This window comes from Hyaena hyaena, unplaced genomic scaffold (genome assembly GCF_003009895.1).
Source record: "Hyaena hyaena isolate Hyena2069 unplaced genomic scaffold, ASM300989v1 scaffold_199, whole genome shotgun sequence".
Classification (NCBI taxonomy): domain Eukaryota; kingdom Metazoa; phylum Chordata; class Mammalia; order Carnivora; family Hyaenidae; genus Hyaena; species Hyaena hyaena.
In genome coordinates this window covers 1,844,397-1,861,150 of record NW_024080831.1, presented here as the reverse complement: position 1 = coordinate 1,861,150, position 16,754 = coordinate 1,844,397, and the positions used below count along the sequence as shown (strand labels likewise).

The window sequence follows — 16,754 nt, the reverse complement described above, 5'->3', positions numbered from 1 at the left end:
AAGATTCATTCATATTTTTGTGTGTAATTGTTCACTCCCATACATTACATTTTTTTATATTCTGTGTATACCACTGTTTATTCATTCTACTCTCGATGGGCATTTGTGTAAAGCTCATTTCCAGCTACTATGGAAAGTTGCTGTGATATTCTTATTCATGTCTTTAGGTATGTTTATACACGCACATATACACACACATTTCTTTTGGTTATATATTTAGGAATAGAATTGCTAGGTCATCAGATATGGGTATGTTCAGCTTTAGTAGATACTGCTACAGGTGTTTTGTTTTGTTTTTTTAAATGTTTGTTTATTTTTGAGAGAGAGAGTGCAAGTTGGGGAAGGTGGGAGAGAGAAAGAGACAGAGGATCTGAAGCGGCCTCTGTGCTGACAGCAGCGAGCCCGACAGCAGTGGGCCTCTAACTCAAGGTCCATGAGATCATGACCTGAGCCAAAGTCGGACACTGAACCAACTGAGCAACCCAGGTTCCCCTGCCATAGGTTTTTTAGTGTGGTTGCAATAATACACACTTCCAGAAGCCATATATGAGAGTTCTGATTACCACAGCCTCATCAACTTTTGAATTTTCTCTTTTTCATTTTATCCATGTACAGTGGTTTCACATTATAGTTTTAATCTGAATTTCTGTCTTTGACGAAATTGGGTACTTTGACATAGTTTTGGGCTTCTGGATTTCTCTTGTGAATTGCCTTTTCAGGGTCTTTTGCTCACTTTTAAAAAAAATGTATTTATAGGAGTTCTTTTAAAATGTTTTTTAAAGTTTATTTATTTATTTTGAGAGAGACAGAGGCAGCATGAGCAGGGAAGGGCAGAGAGAGAGGGAAAGAGAGGATCCCAAGCAGCCTCTACACTGCCAACACAGAGCCTGATGTGGGGCTCAAACTCATGAAACCATGAAATCATGACCTGAGCTGAAACTAAGAGTCAGAGGCTTAACTGACTAAGCCACACAGGTACCCCTGTAGGAGTTCTGTATATGTGATGTATATATAGGCCCTTTATTAGATATATGTGTTACTGATATCTTCTTCCATTCTGTGGGTTACTTTTTCACTCTATTAATGGTTTCTTTTGATGAGCAGAAGTTCTTAATGTAGTTTAGCTTATTTTGGTTTTCTGTTATGGTTAGTATTTTTGTGCATCTTGTTTTGAGAAAATTTTGAAAATTCCAAGGTCGTCATGATACTGTCTTGTTTTAAAATCTTTACTGTTCTACCTTTTAAACTTAGGTCTGCAATTCATCTGGAATTTTTTTGTGTGTGATGGTGTGAGTTATGAGCCATCACATTTACTGGAAAATAAATCACATTTTTTCCTGTGGTATCACTTTTGTTTTAAATCAGGTGATCATTTTTGTGTGGGTCTGATTCCATTGGTCTTTATATACTTGCCCTAATACCACATTCTAATGTTTGATATAATAGGTTTTGGTATTGTAGTTTCAAATTTTTGTTGTTCTTCCAGATTGTCTTGCTTATTCTTGGCCTTTTGCATTTCCCCATAAATTTTATAATCACTGTATTAGTTTACACAGACACAGACATGCAATGAAACTTGATAGGATTATGCAGATTTTATGTATCCGCATGGGAAAATTAGTATCTCTGCTGTGTAGCTAGTAGTTTTAAATTCAGCCTTATCAATAAGCTCAATTTTCTTCTTCCATTTTTTTCTTTCATGTATTCTGTAAGCCCTCAACCCTGGCTTAATTTAACTGATCTGTTTTCTTTAATTACATCCTCAGGGTGGTTAAGATAATCAAGTAAGATTCTGATTGACCCTCTTGCTTAAAGCCCTCGGTGCTACAGTTCTAATTTTTGAGTTCTGTCCTTTCCTATGGCAGTTCCTCCTCTGTACAGCTCTCAAGAGATGATCTCTCCTTGCTACTTCTGTTCTTGTTCTTAGCAGGTGTGTTGTGTGTATATGTGTATATGTGTGTAGATACCTGAAAAGCAGTTGGAAATATGGGCTTGAACCTCAAGAGAAATGTTGATACTGAAGATACAGATTTTGGAGTCATTAGCATGACATGGTTCTTCAAGCTCTAAGTGTGGATTAGTTTGTTCATATAGGAAGTGTGTGAAGTAGGAAGAGAGCTAAGATTATAATCCCAGGGAATAGCATCATTTAAAGGTTGGGCTGAGTAGAAAATAGAGAACATGACTGGTAGAAGAGGCCTCGTAAGTAGGGAGGAGTAGCAGAAAAGGGATGCACTGGAAGCCAAGGGAAGAGAAAGTTCTAAGAAGTAGGGAGGGAATGGTGGTAGTGTTAGATGATGCCAAGGGGACAAGAGCATGTTACCTGAAAATAGGTCAGTGGATTTGGCTGGTGACTTCAGCAAAGGTAGTAGTAGCTGGCAATGGAGAAAGTGGAGATAATAAGTATCAGTGGAAATGGTAAGGCAGAACCTAGTGTGGCTGAAAGAGGGGTATGATCAGATCATTTTTCAGAGTCAGCCTGTTCAAAGTTAAACTCCTCATTCTGCTTTGTATGCTATTCTGCTTTTTACCTCAGAAGCTTTTTCCTTGTTCAAGCTGGAAACCTTGGAATCTTGTTCGATTTCTCCCTGACCTCCCCACCTCCCAGCTCCTGCCATTTAAATGGTAGCGGGGGTGCGGGGGGTGGGCACCTGGGTTTCTCAGTCGGTTTAGTGTTTGACTTTGGCTCAGTTCATGATCTCACAGCTCGTGAGTTCCAGCCCCGCATTGGGCTCTGTGGTGACAGCTCGGAGCCTGGAGCCTGTTTCGGATTCTGTGTCTTCCTCTCTCTCTGCCCCTCCCCTGCTTGCACTGTCTCTCTCTCAAAAATAAATAAATGTTAAACAAATAAATGGTAGCCAGGGACTTTGGGTATTCTCAGTAATGTCTCTCTATTATTCCTTCTCTTGACCTCTTCTGCCAAATTCTTAGGCTCCCGTCACTTAAAAAAAATTTTTTTTTTAAATGTTTATTATTTAGTTTTGAGAGAGAGACAGACTGTGAGCAGGGCCAGGGGGTGGGCAGAGAGAGAGGGAACCACAGAATCTGAAGCCCGCTCCAGGCTGTCAGCACAGAGCCTGACGCAGGGCTCGAACTCACACCCATGAGATCATGACCTGAGCTGAAGTCACATGCTTAGATGACTGAGCCACTCAGGCACGTCCCCCTCCTCTGCCTTTTTTTGTTTGTTTGTTTTTTAATGTTTATTTATTTTTGAGAGAGCATATGAGCAGGGGAGGGGCAGAGAGGGAGGGAGACACAGAATCTGAAGCAGGTTCCAGGCTCTGAGCTGTTAGCCAAGAGCCCACTGCAGGGCTTGAACTGACCAGCCATGAGATCATGACCTGAGCCAAAGTCGGATGCTTAACTGACTGAGCCACTCGAGTACCCTCCTCTTTTCCCTTGACATTGCAACAGCTTTGTTACTGGTTCTTTTAAAAATACTTTTATTTTTGATAGAGGCAGAGTGCAAGCAGGGGAGGGGCAGAGAGAGAGGGAGACACAGAATCCAAAGCAGACTCCAGGCTCTGAGCTGTCAGCACAGAGCCTGATGTGGGGCTTGAACCCACAAGACATGAGATTATGACCTCAGCTGAAGTCGGACGTTTAAACAACTAAACCACCCAGGTGCCCCTGCCTTGTTACTGGTTCTTAATCGTTTCCTTGTCTCAGTCTCCCTGACTACATTGATCTGTCTTCCTGCTGGCCAATTTATGTTTATAAAACGTTGGTCCTGTCATGTGTGTGTACTTCTTAAACATCTCAATTTCCTTCTTACTGTCTACTATATATAGTACACTAATTCGTTAAATGAATGAGTAGTAATTATACGCCAGGCATTGTACTGGGCACTAGGGATATAGTGGTGGACAAGGAGGACATAGGTCTTGCTGTCACTTGGCTTAATGCAATATAAGGCTTTTTATAATTTGGGTCCCAGCTTATCTTTCTAGGATCACCCTAACTCCTCATATATTCTAGTCATTTGGTACTTCTTCCTTTTCTATGAGCAAAATCCACTTTATGAAATCACTGTGTTTGCAGATGGCCCTTCCAACCCAGAATGCCTTTCTTCTGTTTATTTCTCATGGTATACTGTGTGTAGTCAGGTGGTATTTGCTGAAGTCAGATGCTTAAATGACTGAGCCACTCAGTCTAACTAACTGGTTATTAGTTAACTAGTAAAGCATCACTACAGGTTTAAATTTTAAGAAGTATTTTGCAAATAATAATTTGCAGAACTGCTTCTTCCTGCTGCAAGGAAGAAATTTTTGGAGTGAACTTTTTGTAGAGACAGATATAGATCTAGATTTGGAAATTAATTTTCTATGCTTTTCTGGTCAATAACAATGCATGGAAAAGAGATGAAAGGCAAAAATGAGCATATGAGCATTTTAGAGAACCCATTTATGCTTGTCTGGCTTAGAGAATATTTGGAATTGTGAGTTTATTGATCCATATTCTTCCAATTTAGACTGATGATGAAGAGGAGTCTTTTGTCCTGGAGGACCCTACATTGTTAAACATTGATACTATTGATTCTCACTCCTATGATACTTCATCTGTGGCAAGTTCAGATAGTGGTGACAGGACCAACTTAAAAAGGTAAGTATTTGCGTAAATCACACTGGCATATGGTTGGAATATTTGATCATTTAAAATGTAAATCTCTCTTTGTGGTGCAGTGTGGTCTGCTGAAGCCTTGCATAGAGAACAGAAGGCCCACCTGGGTGGAAATAATATGCTTATTAGACCCTAAAGATTTTGGCCCTGTTGGGGAGATAGAGTAGAAAGGTGCATGCCATGACCACTGTCCTCTGCACCCCCAGTAGGAAGCCATAATAATCGCCAGGGACTTCCGGAAGCAGGGAGCCCTCGGAGGAAGCTTTGGTCAAACTTGGCACTGTGTCTGTGGTGGAAACATGGAGCTGGGTTCATTTTGCCACCCTTGAGCTCTCTGCACTCCCTGCCCCTTCCTCCCACTCTCAGGTCAGCTCCGGCATTCCTTCATTCCCTTGGAATGGGTTCAGAGGAGAATCACAAAATGATTCAAGATTTGGGAAAAAGGATTTCTAACCCTAAATAACTTCATTTTGGCTGCTTTTCACCTTCCAAATTCTTGGAGAGCACATGAAAAGAAAAGAGAAGTGGAGGAAGCATAATGTAAATACTTTATTGAATTCATGTGTAACTTTAATGTTGATAAAGTCATGTGTATTTTTCCTTCCTTAAATTTTTCCTGTATTAGTGCTGTCTTCTTTAGGTTGTCAACTCTTGTGAGATCGGACCATTGCTGGATATATTTACCTGTTCGTCACTGTCTCCTACAAATAGATAAATGTTTTTTTCCAGCTTTATTGAGACATAACTGACACATAACATTGGTTAAATGTAACATATACAGTGTGATTCTTTGATATGCTATGTATTGTAAAATGATTACCATAATAAGGTTAGTTAACACCTTTATCACCTCACATAATTACCATTTCTGTTGTGGTAAGAACGTTTGAGATCTACTCTTTTAGTAATTTTCAAGTATAAAATGTATGATTGTTAGATATAGTTATGCTGTACATTAGATCCCCAGAACTTTTCTTACAACTAGAAGGTTGGACCCTGTGACTAGTATTTCCACTTTTCCCTTACTCCCCAGCCCCTGACAGCTACTGTTCTATTCTGTCTCTGTGAGGTAGGCTTTTTAAAATTCCACATGTGAGATCATATTGTATTTGTCTTTCTCTGTATGGCTTATTAGCATAAGAACCCCGAGGTCCATCCATGTTGTTGCAAATGGTAGGATTTCCTTTTTTATCCTGGCTGAATATTGTGTGTGTGTGTGCGCGCATGTGTGTCTGTCTCACTTCTTCTTCACCCATTTGTTTGAAGGTGGACACTTTATTTCTGTATCATGGCTATTGTGAATAATGGTGTATGTAATGAACATAGCAATGCAGATATCTTTTTGAGGTAGTGATTTTTTTTTTTTATATCTCCAGAAGTGGGATTGTTGGGTCATATGGTAATTCTGTTTTTAATTTTTGAGGGAACCCCCATATTGTTTTCCGTAGTGGCTGCACCAGTTTACATTCCTACCCACCAGTGCACAAGGATTTCCTTTTCTCAATTCTCACTAACACTTGTGATCTCTTGTGTTTTTGATAACAGCCATCCCAATAAGCAATATCTCATTGTGGTTTTGATTTGCATTTCCCTGATGATTAGTGATGCTGAACATTTTTCCATATACTTTTTTGCCACCTGTAGCTCTTCAGAAAAATGTCTGTTCAGATCCTCTGCCTATTTTTAACTCCATTTTTTTTGTTTTGCTGTTTTTTTTTTCTTGCTATTGAGTTGTAGGAGTTCCTTATATAGCAGTCTTCCTTTTTCACAGAAGATGCATTCCATTGGGCCTCCAGTGGATGCTTAAAACTGCAGATAGTACTGAATCCTATATAAACTGTTTCTTTTTGTATATACCTATGATAAAGTTTAATTTATAAATTGGGCACAGTAAGAGATTAACAACAATAATAAAATAGAACAATTAGAACAATATACTATAATAAAAGTTCTATGAACAAGATCTCTTGAAATATTTTATTGTACTATACTCCCCCTTTTTAACAATGACTTGAGATGATAAAATGCCTATGTGATGAGATGAAGTGAGGTGAAGGATGAAGGCCTGACATCAAGTTAGGCTACTGTTGACCATCTGACAATACCTCAGAAGAAAGATCATCTGCTTCTGGACTGTGGTTGGCCACAAGTAACTGAAACCAGATAAGGGAGGACTCCTGTATATTTTGGATATTAACCATTTACAGATAAAAATACAATTTTTTTTTTAAGTTTATCCATTTATTTTGAGAGGTAGGGTGCATGTGTGGGGGAGGGGCAGAGAGAAGAATCCCAAGCAGGCTCTGTGCTGCTTAAGAGCTGAAGAGCACAGAGCCTGATGTGGGGCTCAATCCCACTAACTGTGAGATCATGACCTGAGCCAAAATCAAGAGTTACATGCTCAATTGATTGAGCCACCCAGGGTGTCCTGGTTTACAAATATTTTCTATTGCATGGGTTGTTTTTTTTCATTTTGTTGATTTTCTTTTGCTGTGCTGAAGCTTTTTAGTCTGATATAGTCTCATTTATGTTTGCTTTTGTTGCTTGTTTTTGTTTTTGTTTTGGTGTCATATACAGAAAACCCATTGCCAAGACCAATGTCAAGGAGCTTTTTCCCTATGCTTTCTCCTAGGAGTTTTATGGCTTAGGTCATATATTTGAGTCTTTGATCCACTTAATCCATATAATATTTGTAAGTGATATAAAATAGGGGTACAGTTGCTTTTGCATGTGATTAACCAGTTTTCCCAGCACCATTTATTGGAGACTGTATTCTTTCCCCCTTGAGTGTTTTTGGCTCCTTTGTCAAATATTAGTTGACTGTATATACACCTGTTTATGTCTGGGCTCTCAGTTCTGTTTCAGTGTTTTCTGTGTCAGTTTTTATGCAGCTTCCATACTGTTTTGGTTATGACTTTGTAATATGGTTTGAAATCAGGAAGTGTGATGCCTCCAGCTTTGTTCTTCTTTCTCAAGATTGCTTTGGCTAATTAGGGTCACTTGTGTTTCTAAATACTAACAATGAGATGTCTGAAAAAGGAATAAGATAATTTGATTTATAGTAGCATCAAAAACAATAAAATACTTACGAATAAGTTTAACGAAGGAAGTGAAAGAGCTATACACTGAAAATTAAGACATCTGTGAAAGAAATTAAAGACACAAATAAATGGAAAAATATCCCATGTTCATGGATTAACACTGTTAAGATGTCCATATTCCCCCAAACCATCTGTAGGTTCAGTGCAATCCCTATCAAAATCCCAAAAGGCACATTTCATAGAAATTGAACAAAATCCCATTTGTATGGAACCATGATAACTTAAATCAGTTTTTTAAAAGTTTATTTTATTTTGAGAGAGAGAGCGAGCGTGAGCGAGCACGCGCGTATGTGCTTGGAGGCAGGGAAAGGGCAGATAAAGAGGGAGAGAGAGAATCTGAAGCAAGCTCTTCACTGTCATTGCAGAGCCCAGCATGGGGCTTGAACTCCTGAACTGTGAGATCATGACTTGAGTCGAAATCCAGAGCTGGATGCTTAACCGACTGAGCCATCTAGGTGGCCCTCTGATGGTTTTAAATGAATGAGTCACGGGAATAAAAGGCACAGGATAAGGAGTACAATCAGTGATACTCTAACAACAGTGTAATGGGATAGCTGCTAGCTACACTTCTGAACATAACAATGTATAAACTTGTCAAATAACTAAGTTGTATATCTGAAACTAACGTAACTGTGTGTTGATTATATTTAAAAAATATATATAGTCTTTATCTTTTGGCCTCATTTGATGTCAGAACTCTTTTGCATAGCATCAGTCTGGACCCTGCTTACCATTTTGACCTAATCTTTAAGCACCCCCACTCCCATCCTCCTGTCATTGCCTTCTGGGTACTTACGTTCCTCCACATGCTACGCACATTGACATCTTCATATTTCTGTTTGTGCTTTTTTGTTGCCTGCCTGACTCCTAGTTATCCATCAAAGCTAGATCAGACATCTTTATTCGATAGTTGTCCCTGATATCCTCCCAATAAACAGTATTAAACTCTTTTTTATTTTGTTTCTATAGTGCTTTATCCGTTATTCCTTTCTAACATTTATCTTTTAAGAGTGAGCTACTTATTAGTCTTGCTAGCTACACTATGAGGTCCTTGAGAGTAGGAACCTTGCCTTTCTTATTTTTGTACCCCTGAAGTATACTTTCAGTCACATAGTGGAGGTGCTTAGTGTTTGGTAAAAGATGACCAGATTTTTTATATGCTGATGAGTTGGGTAAGTGAAAGGAGCTATTAGTAGGAGCAGCAGAGAAAGAAGAGTGTGGAATTTGAGGTGATTGGTTGAAGAATGAGAGGGAGTTATAGATAGAAAGACAGGAAAGGTGGGCAGGGTGGAAGGCAGGTAGAGGTAATGTAGACACGTAGGGCAGGGGAGGCAACCTTCTGGGGAAGAGTAAAACCTTTTGCCACAGTTAAGGTGGGGAAGGAACTGTTTGAATCAGGGAAAAAGAGTGATGGCTTTAGTCACTGTCCCACTTGTGCTTCTCCGGGGTCAAGGTGGGTTTAGTACAACATCTTAATTTATGACTGTCAGGTTCTTAATACCTCTTTGCAAACAGAGCTAAAAAATTACATGTAGTTTTGTTTTCTGCTTTCCTTATTTTTATTTGTTTTTTGGTCTTTCAAAGCTTTGAGATCCTGCTTTTTCAACCTTTTTTTTTTATATTCTTAAATGTCCCCTCTCTTTTTTTAGGAAGAAGAAATTACCTGATTCTTTTTCACTCCATGGGTCAGTTATGCGACATTCACTTTTGAAGGGAATTTCTGCCCAGATAGTGTCTGCAGCTGTAAGTATTTTGTTCTCTTTCCCTCGCTTTGTAACCTGCAATGGCATAATGAAGTAGGAATGAGCATAAAACAAAGCACAGCACTTCTCTTGGCTCAAGGCTTAAAAAAAAAAAAAAAAAAAGAATCTGGCTTTCTTGGGTTTTATGTGATTGTTTTTGACTCATAAGACATGGCTACACATCTTGACATAGAAATTAGTGCAGCCATGAAATAAAGGTCTGCTCAGAGTCTCTGGTGTGCCTAAATGAAATATGGCAGCAAGCCTAAAAGAAACACTATCTGCCTTTTCTTTAAATTCCTTTTCAGTTTAGTTGCCATCTTGTGTATTTGGTTGAGTTAGAGTGCTTGTGTTTTTAGTCTTTTCATATGGAGAAATGATTGATCAGATCTTTTACAACTGAGTGATTTTTTTTTGTATTTCACAAATCTCTTTTCATGTACCTTATTTTATTTACTCTTACAACTTTGAAAGTAAGGAAGGCCATATCCGGTTTTACAAATGAGAAAAGAGACTCAGAGAGGTGATATATTAACTTGTCTTACATCATTGAATTCGAAGATAGCAGAATAATTACTCAAAATTGGGGTTTCTGGCTCCAGCTGTAGTGCTGCTTTGTTGTGAAATGGAGGTGGTATTGGTGAGTGTGGCCAGAGTATATTGGTTAGAACAGAATATATGTGGTCTTTTTTGAACATTTTTTAGAGCACGGAGTATGCAAAAATATTTAATGGAGACTACCAAGACAATAGATGCTGATTCTGGTAGGCTTTATGAAATTTTTCTTTGACCTCAGAGCCTATTATTTTATGTAGTCTTTCAGTTTTAGTTTTCTGAATTCATTGTATAGATCTTATATATAATGATGATGATGACCACAATGACACATTCGTGTCCCAGGAACTTTGACTTTTTTTTTTATGTTATTATGAATTTAATTGGTATTTTGCATATTCAGTTTGGACAAAATTTTGATTTCTCAGAAGGGTAAGAGATTGATACAGGAGTAGCATCACAACATCGTAGCTGCATTGCAGTTGTCATATTAGAGAAAGCTCTTACAGAAACCAAGCCAAACAAACCAAAAAAAAAAAAAAAAAAAGAAAAAGAAAAAGTGTCCTCTGTGGGCTATTGGTATACCCTGACCTAGCTCATATATCATGAAGTCAATTTAAATAGAGAGATAGTCAAGCAATGGAGGAAACCTGGGCAATTGTCCTTCCTCTTCTAGGTGGAGAGTAACTCATATTTGCTAGAATGGGAACCACCTGTTGTGGATTACATTTCCATGACGTTTTCTGAATTTAATCCTTATGTAGGTGATGAAATTCATTCCTTTCAAGATCAAGATGAACCAGAGCAGTCATTTGACCCACCTGTGCAGTTTTAAAAATATTTTGAATAATGGAGACTGAACTAAAACTCAGACGCTGAACATTGATTAGATAAATCTGTTATTTAAAAGGGTTTCTTCTCCCTCTTGAAGAGGAGGGAAAAAAATCTAATAAATCCCAGAGTGTTTGCATTCTATTCTTATTTCATTGCTATGGCTGAGCTCCTTTGGTCTGTTAAAATGAAAACTGCTTTTCCTGTGACAGTCTTCATACTCTGCCTTCCTAATTTTGGATTACCAGCTCAATTTAAATTGTATGCTTTTCTGTGATGGTTCGTGTATTAACATGTAAAGCTAGTTATATTTTTGGGTATCTGTCCTGAATAGTTGTTCAATATTGCCATGTGGATAGTGATGTTATTAGGGCTGCCTGGGGCCTTGCTTATCATGACTTTATAGTCCGTATGCACGGAGAGCAGTTAGGAGAGATGGAACTTTTGGAATTGTGAACTTCTAATTCACAAATGAAAGTAATATGACAGATGACTGTATTTTGAATTTATTCAAATTAATTTTAAAGGGTATTTGTCACTTTTATGATCACCTAGGGTAGTAGAGATGTCTTAGCACAGTGTTTTTTCCAAAATGTGTCCATTGTATGAGAATCTCCTGGTATACTGATTAAAATACAGATTCGTGGGCACAACCCCAAACCTACTGAATTGGAATCTTTAGTAGTATAGTATAGGAATCTGCATTTTAACAGATATCTTAGGTGATTTTAATGTAACCTGGCTTTTGAGAATCACTACCCTAAGATGTTGCAGCACCAGTACTGCAATCCCTGTAATCTCTAGTGCTTCCTACATCTCTGTTTTTTGGCTTTTTACAAAAAAAGTTTTTTTAAGTTTATTTGTTTTGAGAGAGAACGAGTAAGCAGGGGAGTGACAGAGAATCCCAAGCAGGCTCTACACTGTCAGCACAGAGCCTGATGCAGGGCTCAAACCCACGAACTGTGAGATAATGACCTGAGCTGAAACCAAGAGTCAGATGCTTGACTGACTGAGCCACCCAGGCTCTACTGGGGTTTTGCTTTTAATTTTTTTTATCTTTTCTTTTTTTTCTTAAATAGTTTATTGTCAAGTTGGTTTCCATATAACACCCAGTGCTCATCCCAAGTGCCCTCCCCCATGCCCATCACCCCCCTTCCCCTCTCCCCCACCCCCATCAGCCCTCAGTTTGTTCTCAGCATTCAAGAGTCTCTCATGGTTTGCCTCCCTCCCTCTCCCCAACTATTTTCTCCTTCTTCTCCCCCATGGTCCTCTGTTAGCTTCCTCCTAATCCACCTATATGTGCAAACGTATGGTATCTGCTTCTCTGCCTGACTTGTTTCGCTCAACATAACACCCTCAAGTTCCATCCATGTTGCTACAAATGGTCAGATTTCATTCTTTCTCATTACTATGTAGTAGTCCATTGTATAAATAGGTTTTTGCTTTTAAAGGAAGCTGACTTCTAATTGCATTATTTAGGTTCCATTTTGAATATAGTTTATGCTTTTTATCTACTCTTTGATTCTTTTCCCCTATCCAGGACACAAATCAATCATTCATCAAATATTTATTATATGCATCTTAATTGTCAAGCATGTTAAGCGTACTTTATACACACATATCCATACAAAGTGGGGTGTATCCTGCTATCTGGAACATGGAATGTAGCAGCCTTGTGATTTTTCTTCCTCTTGTTACCATGCGTGGTAGTAAGTTTCTTGAGTTCCCAGGAAACTCTGTAAAATTGGATAAAATTAATTCTGCCTTCTGAGAGATTATAATAAGTGATTGACCACATTGAGAGGGACAGACATAGAAAACAAATACAGAAATGATATAAAGAGTCTGGCCTGGGAACTGGTAACTCTGAGTTTGAGACATAGTTTTCTATCACTTCTTGAGTTATCTTGGGCAAGTCAGTTGCACTCTTTAAAACTTCTGATTTCTTAGTCTGGAAAATCAGACTAATACATGTTTTATCTATCTCTGCAGTTTGAGATAGATAATAGTGTAATACATGTACCTGAAAGCTCTTTGCTACTACAGTGCTAATCATTGTAAGCCCTTTTTTAAAGCTACAGCAGCATCAAATAGATACCTTGACATTTACATATAATCTGTACCTCAGGACAAATTGTTGGGTAGATAGGGCATTATTTACTATTTCCTTTAACAGATGAGGAGACTAATACCCCATAGGGTTAGTTAGGTAACTTTCCCTGGGTCATACAGTTACTGGTGTGGAGCTGGGACCAACACCTAAGTTTTGATTTTTTGATGCTTGAAGACTGACCGAATACACCTAGCTTGGGTTTTATTGAGGGATAATTGGATAATTTGCTCGATAGGAGCTTAGAGAAAGAATATCTTTAGCATGTTTCCCTTTTCTAAAATCCTTATATACTCCTGTCATCGTAACCTATACTACTTAGAGTGTATCCACATTGTTGAAAGTAGAATTTCTTTCCTTTCTCTTTTCCCGCATTTTCATTTATAATCAGTATCTTTCTTAAAGCATTTGTTACAGTTAGTAAAATAAAATGATCCACTCTCATGCTCTTTATATTTTCTTGGTCTGTACAACTTTTGTGGTTTCTCTTAGTTAGGGGCAAAAATGAGGGTCCCATCTCTTGTCTGAATCAGTTTGGATTAAAGGTATATGTAAAGAGAGTGGCTTATATCATTTTCTGTTTAAAACTGAGAGTATCCTTTCAAATACTTTTTTAATTTCATTTAGGACAAAGTGGATGCTGGCTTGCCTACAGCAATTGTAAGTACACTTTAAATAATCCTTTAAAGGTAAGCTTTCTATTTGATTGGGTTTTCTTGGATTTATTCTTCTAATGTTCAAAGTTATTGCATAAATTATTATGATAATAAATTCGTAAGTCCTTTATTGCCAGTAATCAGGTTTAAAAATTTTCCATATTGAATGTTCTCTTTCTTTCAAGTCCATTGTTATTCTTCAGGCTTTTGTTTGAGAATCATATAATGGAATAATGATTAGCCTTTTCCAGGTTTATTTATATGTGGTCCTCCCATGACCAAGTAAATTTGCTCCTTCTGTGATTTGGCCTCCCTTTGGTTATAAGGGAGTGGAAAACAGCATTTGGTGAAATCACTTTGTGGTAAATAGTACATTTAATAGTTCTGAACTCCTTTGCCAAGCCTGCCAAATAGTAAATCTGTGGCGTGATTATAGAGAACTTGGGGATATTGAAAGCACACTAGTGCCCTCTTTTCTTGAATACTTCCAGCTGCCTCCTGTAGCTTTCTTATTAGTTAGTCAATTGGTGAGGAAGTGGGCTGAAGTTTGAATATATCTGGTGCCTTTTGGCTCCTGTGAATAAACTGAAGGGCTTTCTCAACCCCTTTCCCATACCTCATAGCTGGCTCTTAGTTGGGTAGCATAAGTGCCTCTTACTTTGTCTGGACCCCTGAATTTTTTTTTTAATGCTTTAGAATGAAGTGGTGTGTTTTTGCCTATAATGTTGAACATATGATATTTTGATATTGTTACCCTTAGAGTAAATTTAGAGGGATTCCGAGAAATAAAACGTCCTGAGTTTCATTTCCCGTTTTGCCTCCTAGATGAAATTCTCCTTATTTATAATAGTTAGTATGTCATCTGGTGCCTAGAGGAAAGAAGACCAACAAATTCAACTCACATTGTTTCAAGATCCTTGATGTAATATCTTAAAAATGTAATCTTTCCTTTTGTTCTCAGGCAGTGTCCAGTCTGATAGCAGTGGGTACATCTCATGGATTGGCTTTAATATTTGGTAAATTTTCTAAGTACCTTCTTTACTGTAGATGTTAAGTATCCTTTTAGATTTTATATCTTTTAATAACAGTTTAATTGTAAACTTCATTGTAAAAAAAAAAAAGGAAGACTTGAAAAGTATTAGTTTGATAGTTAAAATTACTTGACCCAGGTTCATTTTGTTGCTCATTGCAAGTTTATTTTCTTCTTTAAGAATTTGTAAGTTATCATATCATATCTTTTGATTCTACAGACTTAGACAGAAAGAATATAAAGTTGAAAGTGACCTTGGCTTGTCATCTTGTCTGGCTCAGTTCGTGGTGGTGGTGATTTTTGATTCTAAATCATATTCTAGCAGATCTTCAGGGAAAGAGATTCACAGGTTTTCTTAGTAATTGTTAGTAACTCAAACTGACAATAAGTTCTTTTTCATTTACATTGTAAATTCCTCTAAACTGAAAAGTTTCTAGTCCGTAATCACATTTGTTGGTTGGTTGAGGAGAGAATATAACATTCATTTGTTTGTATATTAGATGATAGTCTTAAGTATTTCCCCCTCTTTTTTTCTACCTGAGATGAAATAACCCTAGTTTCATTACTCTTTGCTTTTGGATTCAGTACTATAAGCAGTACATTTTTTTCTTTCTTTTAAATTTAAAAACAGGTAATATTTTTCTGGCATTTTAAAACAATTTTTTAATGTTTTTTAACATGTATTTATTTCTGAGAGAGAGAGAGAGAGACAGGGTGAGCAGGGGAGGGTCAGAGAGAGAGGGAGACACAGAATCCGAAGCAGGCTCCAGGCTCTGAGCTGTCAGCACAGAGCCCTATGCGGGGCTTGAACGCACGAACCATGAGATCATGACCTGAGCCAAAGTTGGACGCTTAACCGACTGAGCCACTCAGGTGTCTCTTTTCTGGCATTTTTAATTGTTCTCTTCTGAATCTTAAGTCTTTTGCATCTCTCCTAAATGGAATTCCCAATAACACTGTATTTTATTAAGGAATCTACAGGATATTGTAGATGGGTTACCTGGGAATACTTTAATAACAGTACTACAATTTGATCCCTGTGGGGCTTGCATCATTATTTACCATATGAGTGAAAAACTGTTTATTTTCCTTTGTTTTTGGACAATTTGAATTCCTACTTAGAAATATTGAATTCCTATTTGTAGCAATTGGAATTCCTATTTATAAACAAAAATCTAAATTATCATGTGATTTTAACACTTAGTCTTTTCAATGATTGATTTAAATAATAGAGTTTTACTGTTTGGGGGTAGGAAGAATGGACACAAAAATACAATTCTTTTGAGAGAACTTGAGAGTTGATCCTTTCAGTAGTTTTTTTCTTATTTTGTAATTGATATGTGTTCATAGTAGAAAATTTAGATGAACAAAAGTTTGGAGATATAAAATAGCAAATTCTAGCATCCTGGAATAATCCCTAATATTTCTGTATGGCCCTTTAATCCTTTTTTTGTATGTATTTGTATACGTATACTCGCAAAATGGAATCATGTTAATCTGCAACCTGTTTTTTTGTTATTATGAGCATCTTTCCATGTAGTTATATATTCATCTGTAACATCATCTCTTATGGCTACACAATATTCTTTTAAATAGATTTGCCTTAATTTACTTAACCATTTCCTACTATAGGTTGTTTTGAAACAAACAGTATAATGATAACATCTTTGTAACTGCATTTTTGTGCACCTGATTACTTCCTTAAGACAAATTTGTAAAAGCAGAATTGCCTAAGTTCAGGACATTTTATTTTTTATATTTATTTTTTCCAAGTTTCATACATTGATTGAATGAATAAATTGAGGTATGAACATTTTAAATACTTGTGATATAACCTGATTGATTCTAGGAAGTTTTACCAGCCTCCTGTTCTATCCAGTGTAAGAATGCTTGTTTTCCTGTGGGGGCCAAATTAGTGTTAGATTGAAAGGATTTGGGGAAAGGATCTTACTTTTTAGGTCAGTCCTCTTATTTTACATATGAGGTGATTGAGAACCAGAGAGGTTAACAGATACGCACAGAGCCAAGTTCAGAATCAAGAAACACTGAATCCTACATCAGTGCATTTTCACCATTCTCAGCACCTCTGCCCTGAGAGAAAAGGAG

At 37.4% G+C, this 16,754-nt stretch overlaps 1 protein-coding gene across 4 annotated transcripts in view; it reads left to right on the top strand.

Moving 5' to 3' along the window:
* The window catches only part of VPS8 (VPS8 subunit of CORVET complex), a 270,123-nt gene that overhangs the window by 14,652 nt on the left and 238,717 nt on the right, over positions 1 to 16,754 (top strand). For all 4 annotated transcript variants that reach the window (XM_039241686.1, XM_039241684.1, XM_039241685.1 and 1 more), the window contains exons 4-7: positions 4,475 to 4,605; positions 9,374 to 9,467; positions 13,590 to 13,622; positions 14,580 to 14,634. In XM_039241686.1, the coding sequence (XP_039097617.1) occupies positions 4,475 to 4,605; positions 9,374 to 9,467; positions 13,590 to 13,622; positions 14,580 to 14,634 (313 nt within the window). The remainder of the gene's footprint in view (positions 1 to 4,474; positions 4,606 to 9,373; positions 9,468 to 13,589; positions 13,623 to 14,579; positions 14,635 to 16,754) is intronic.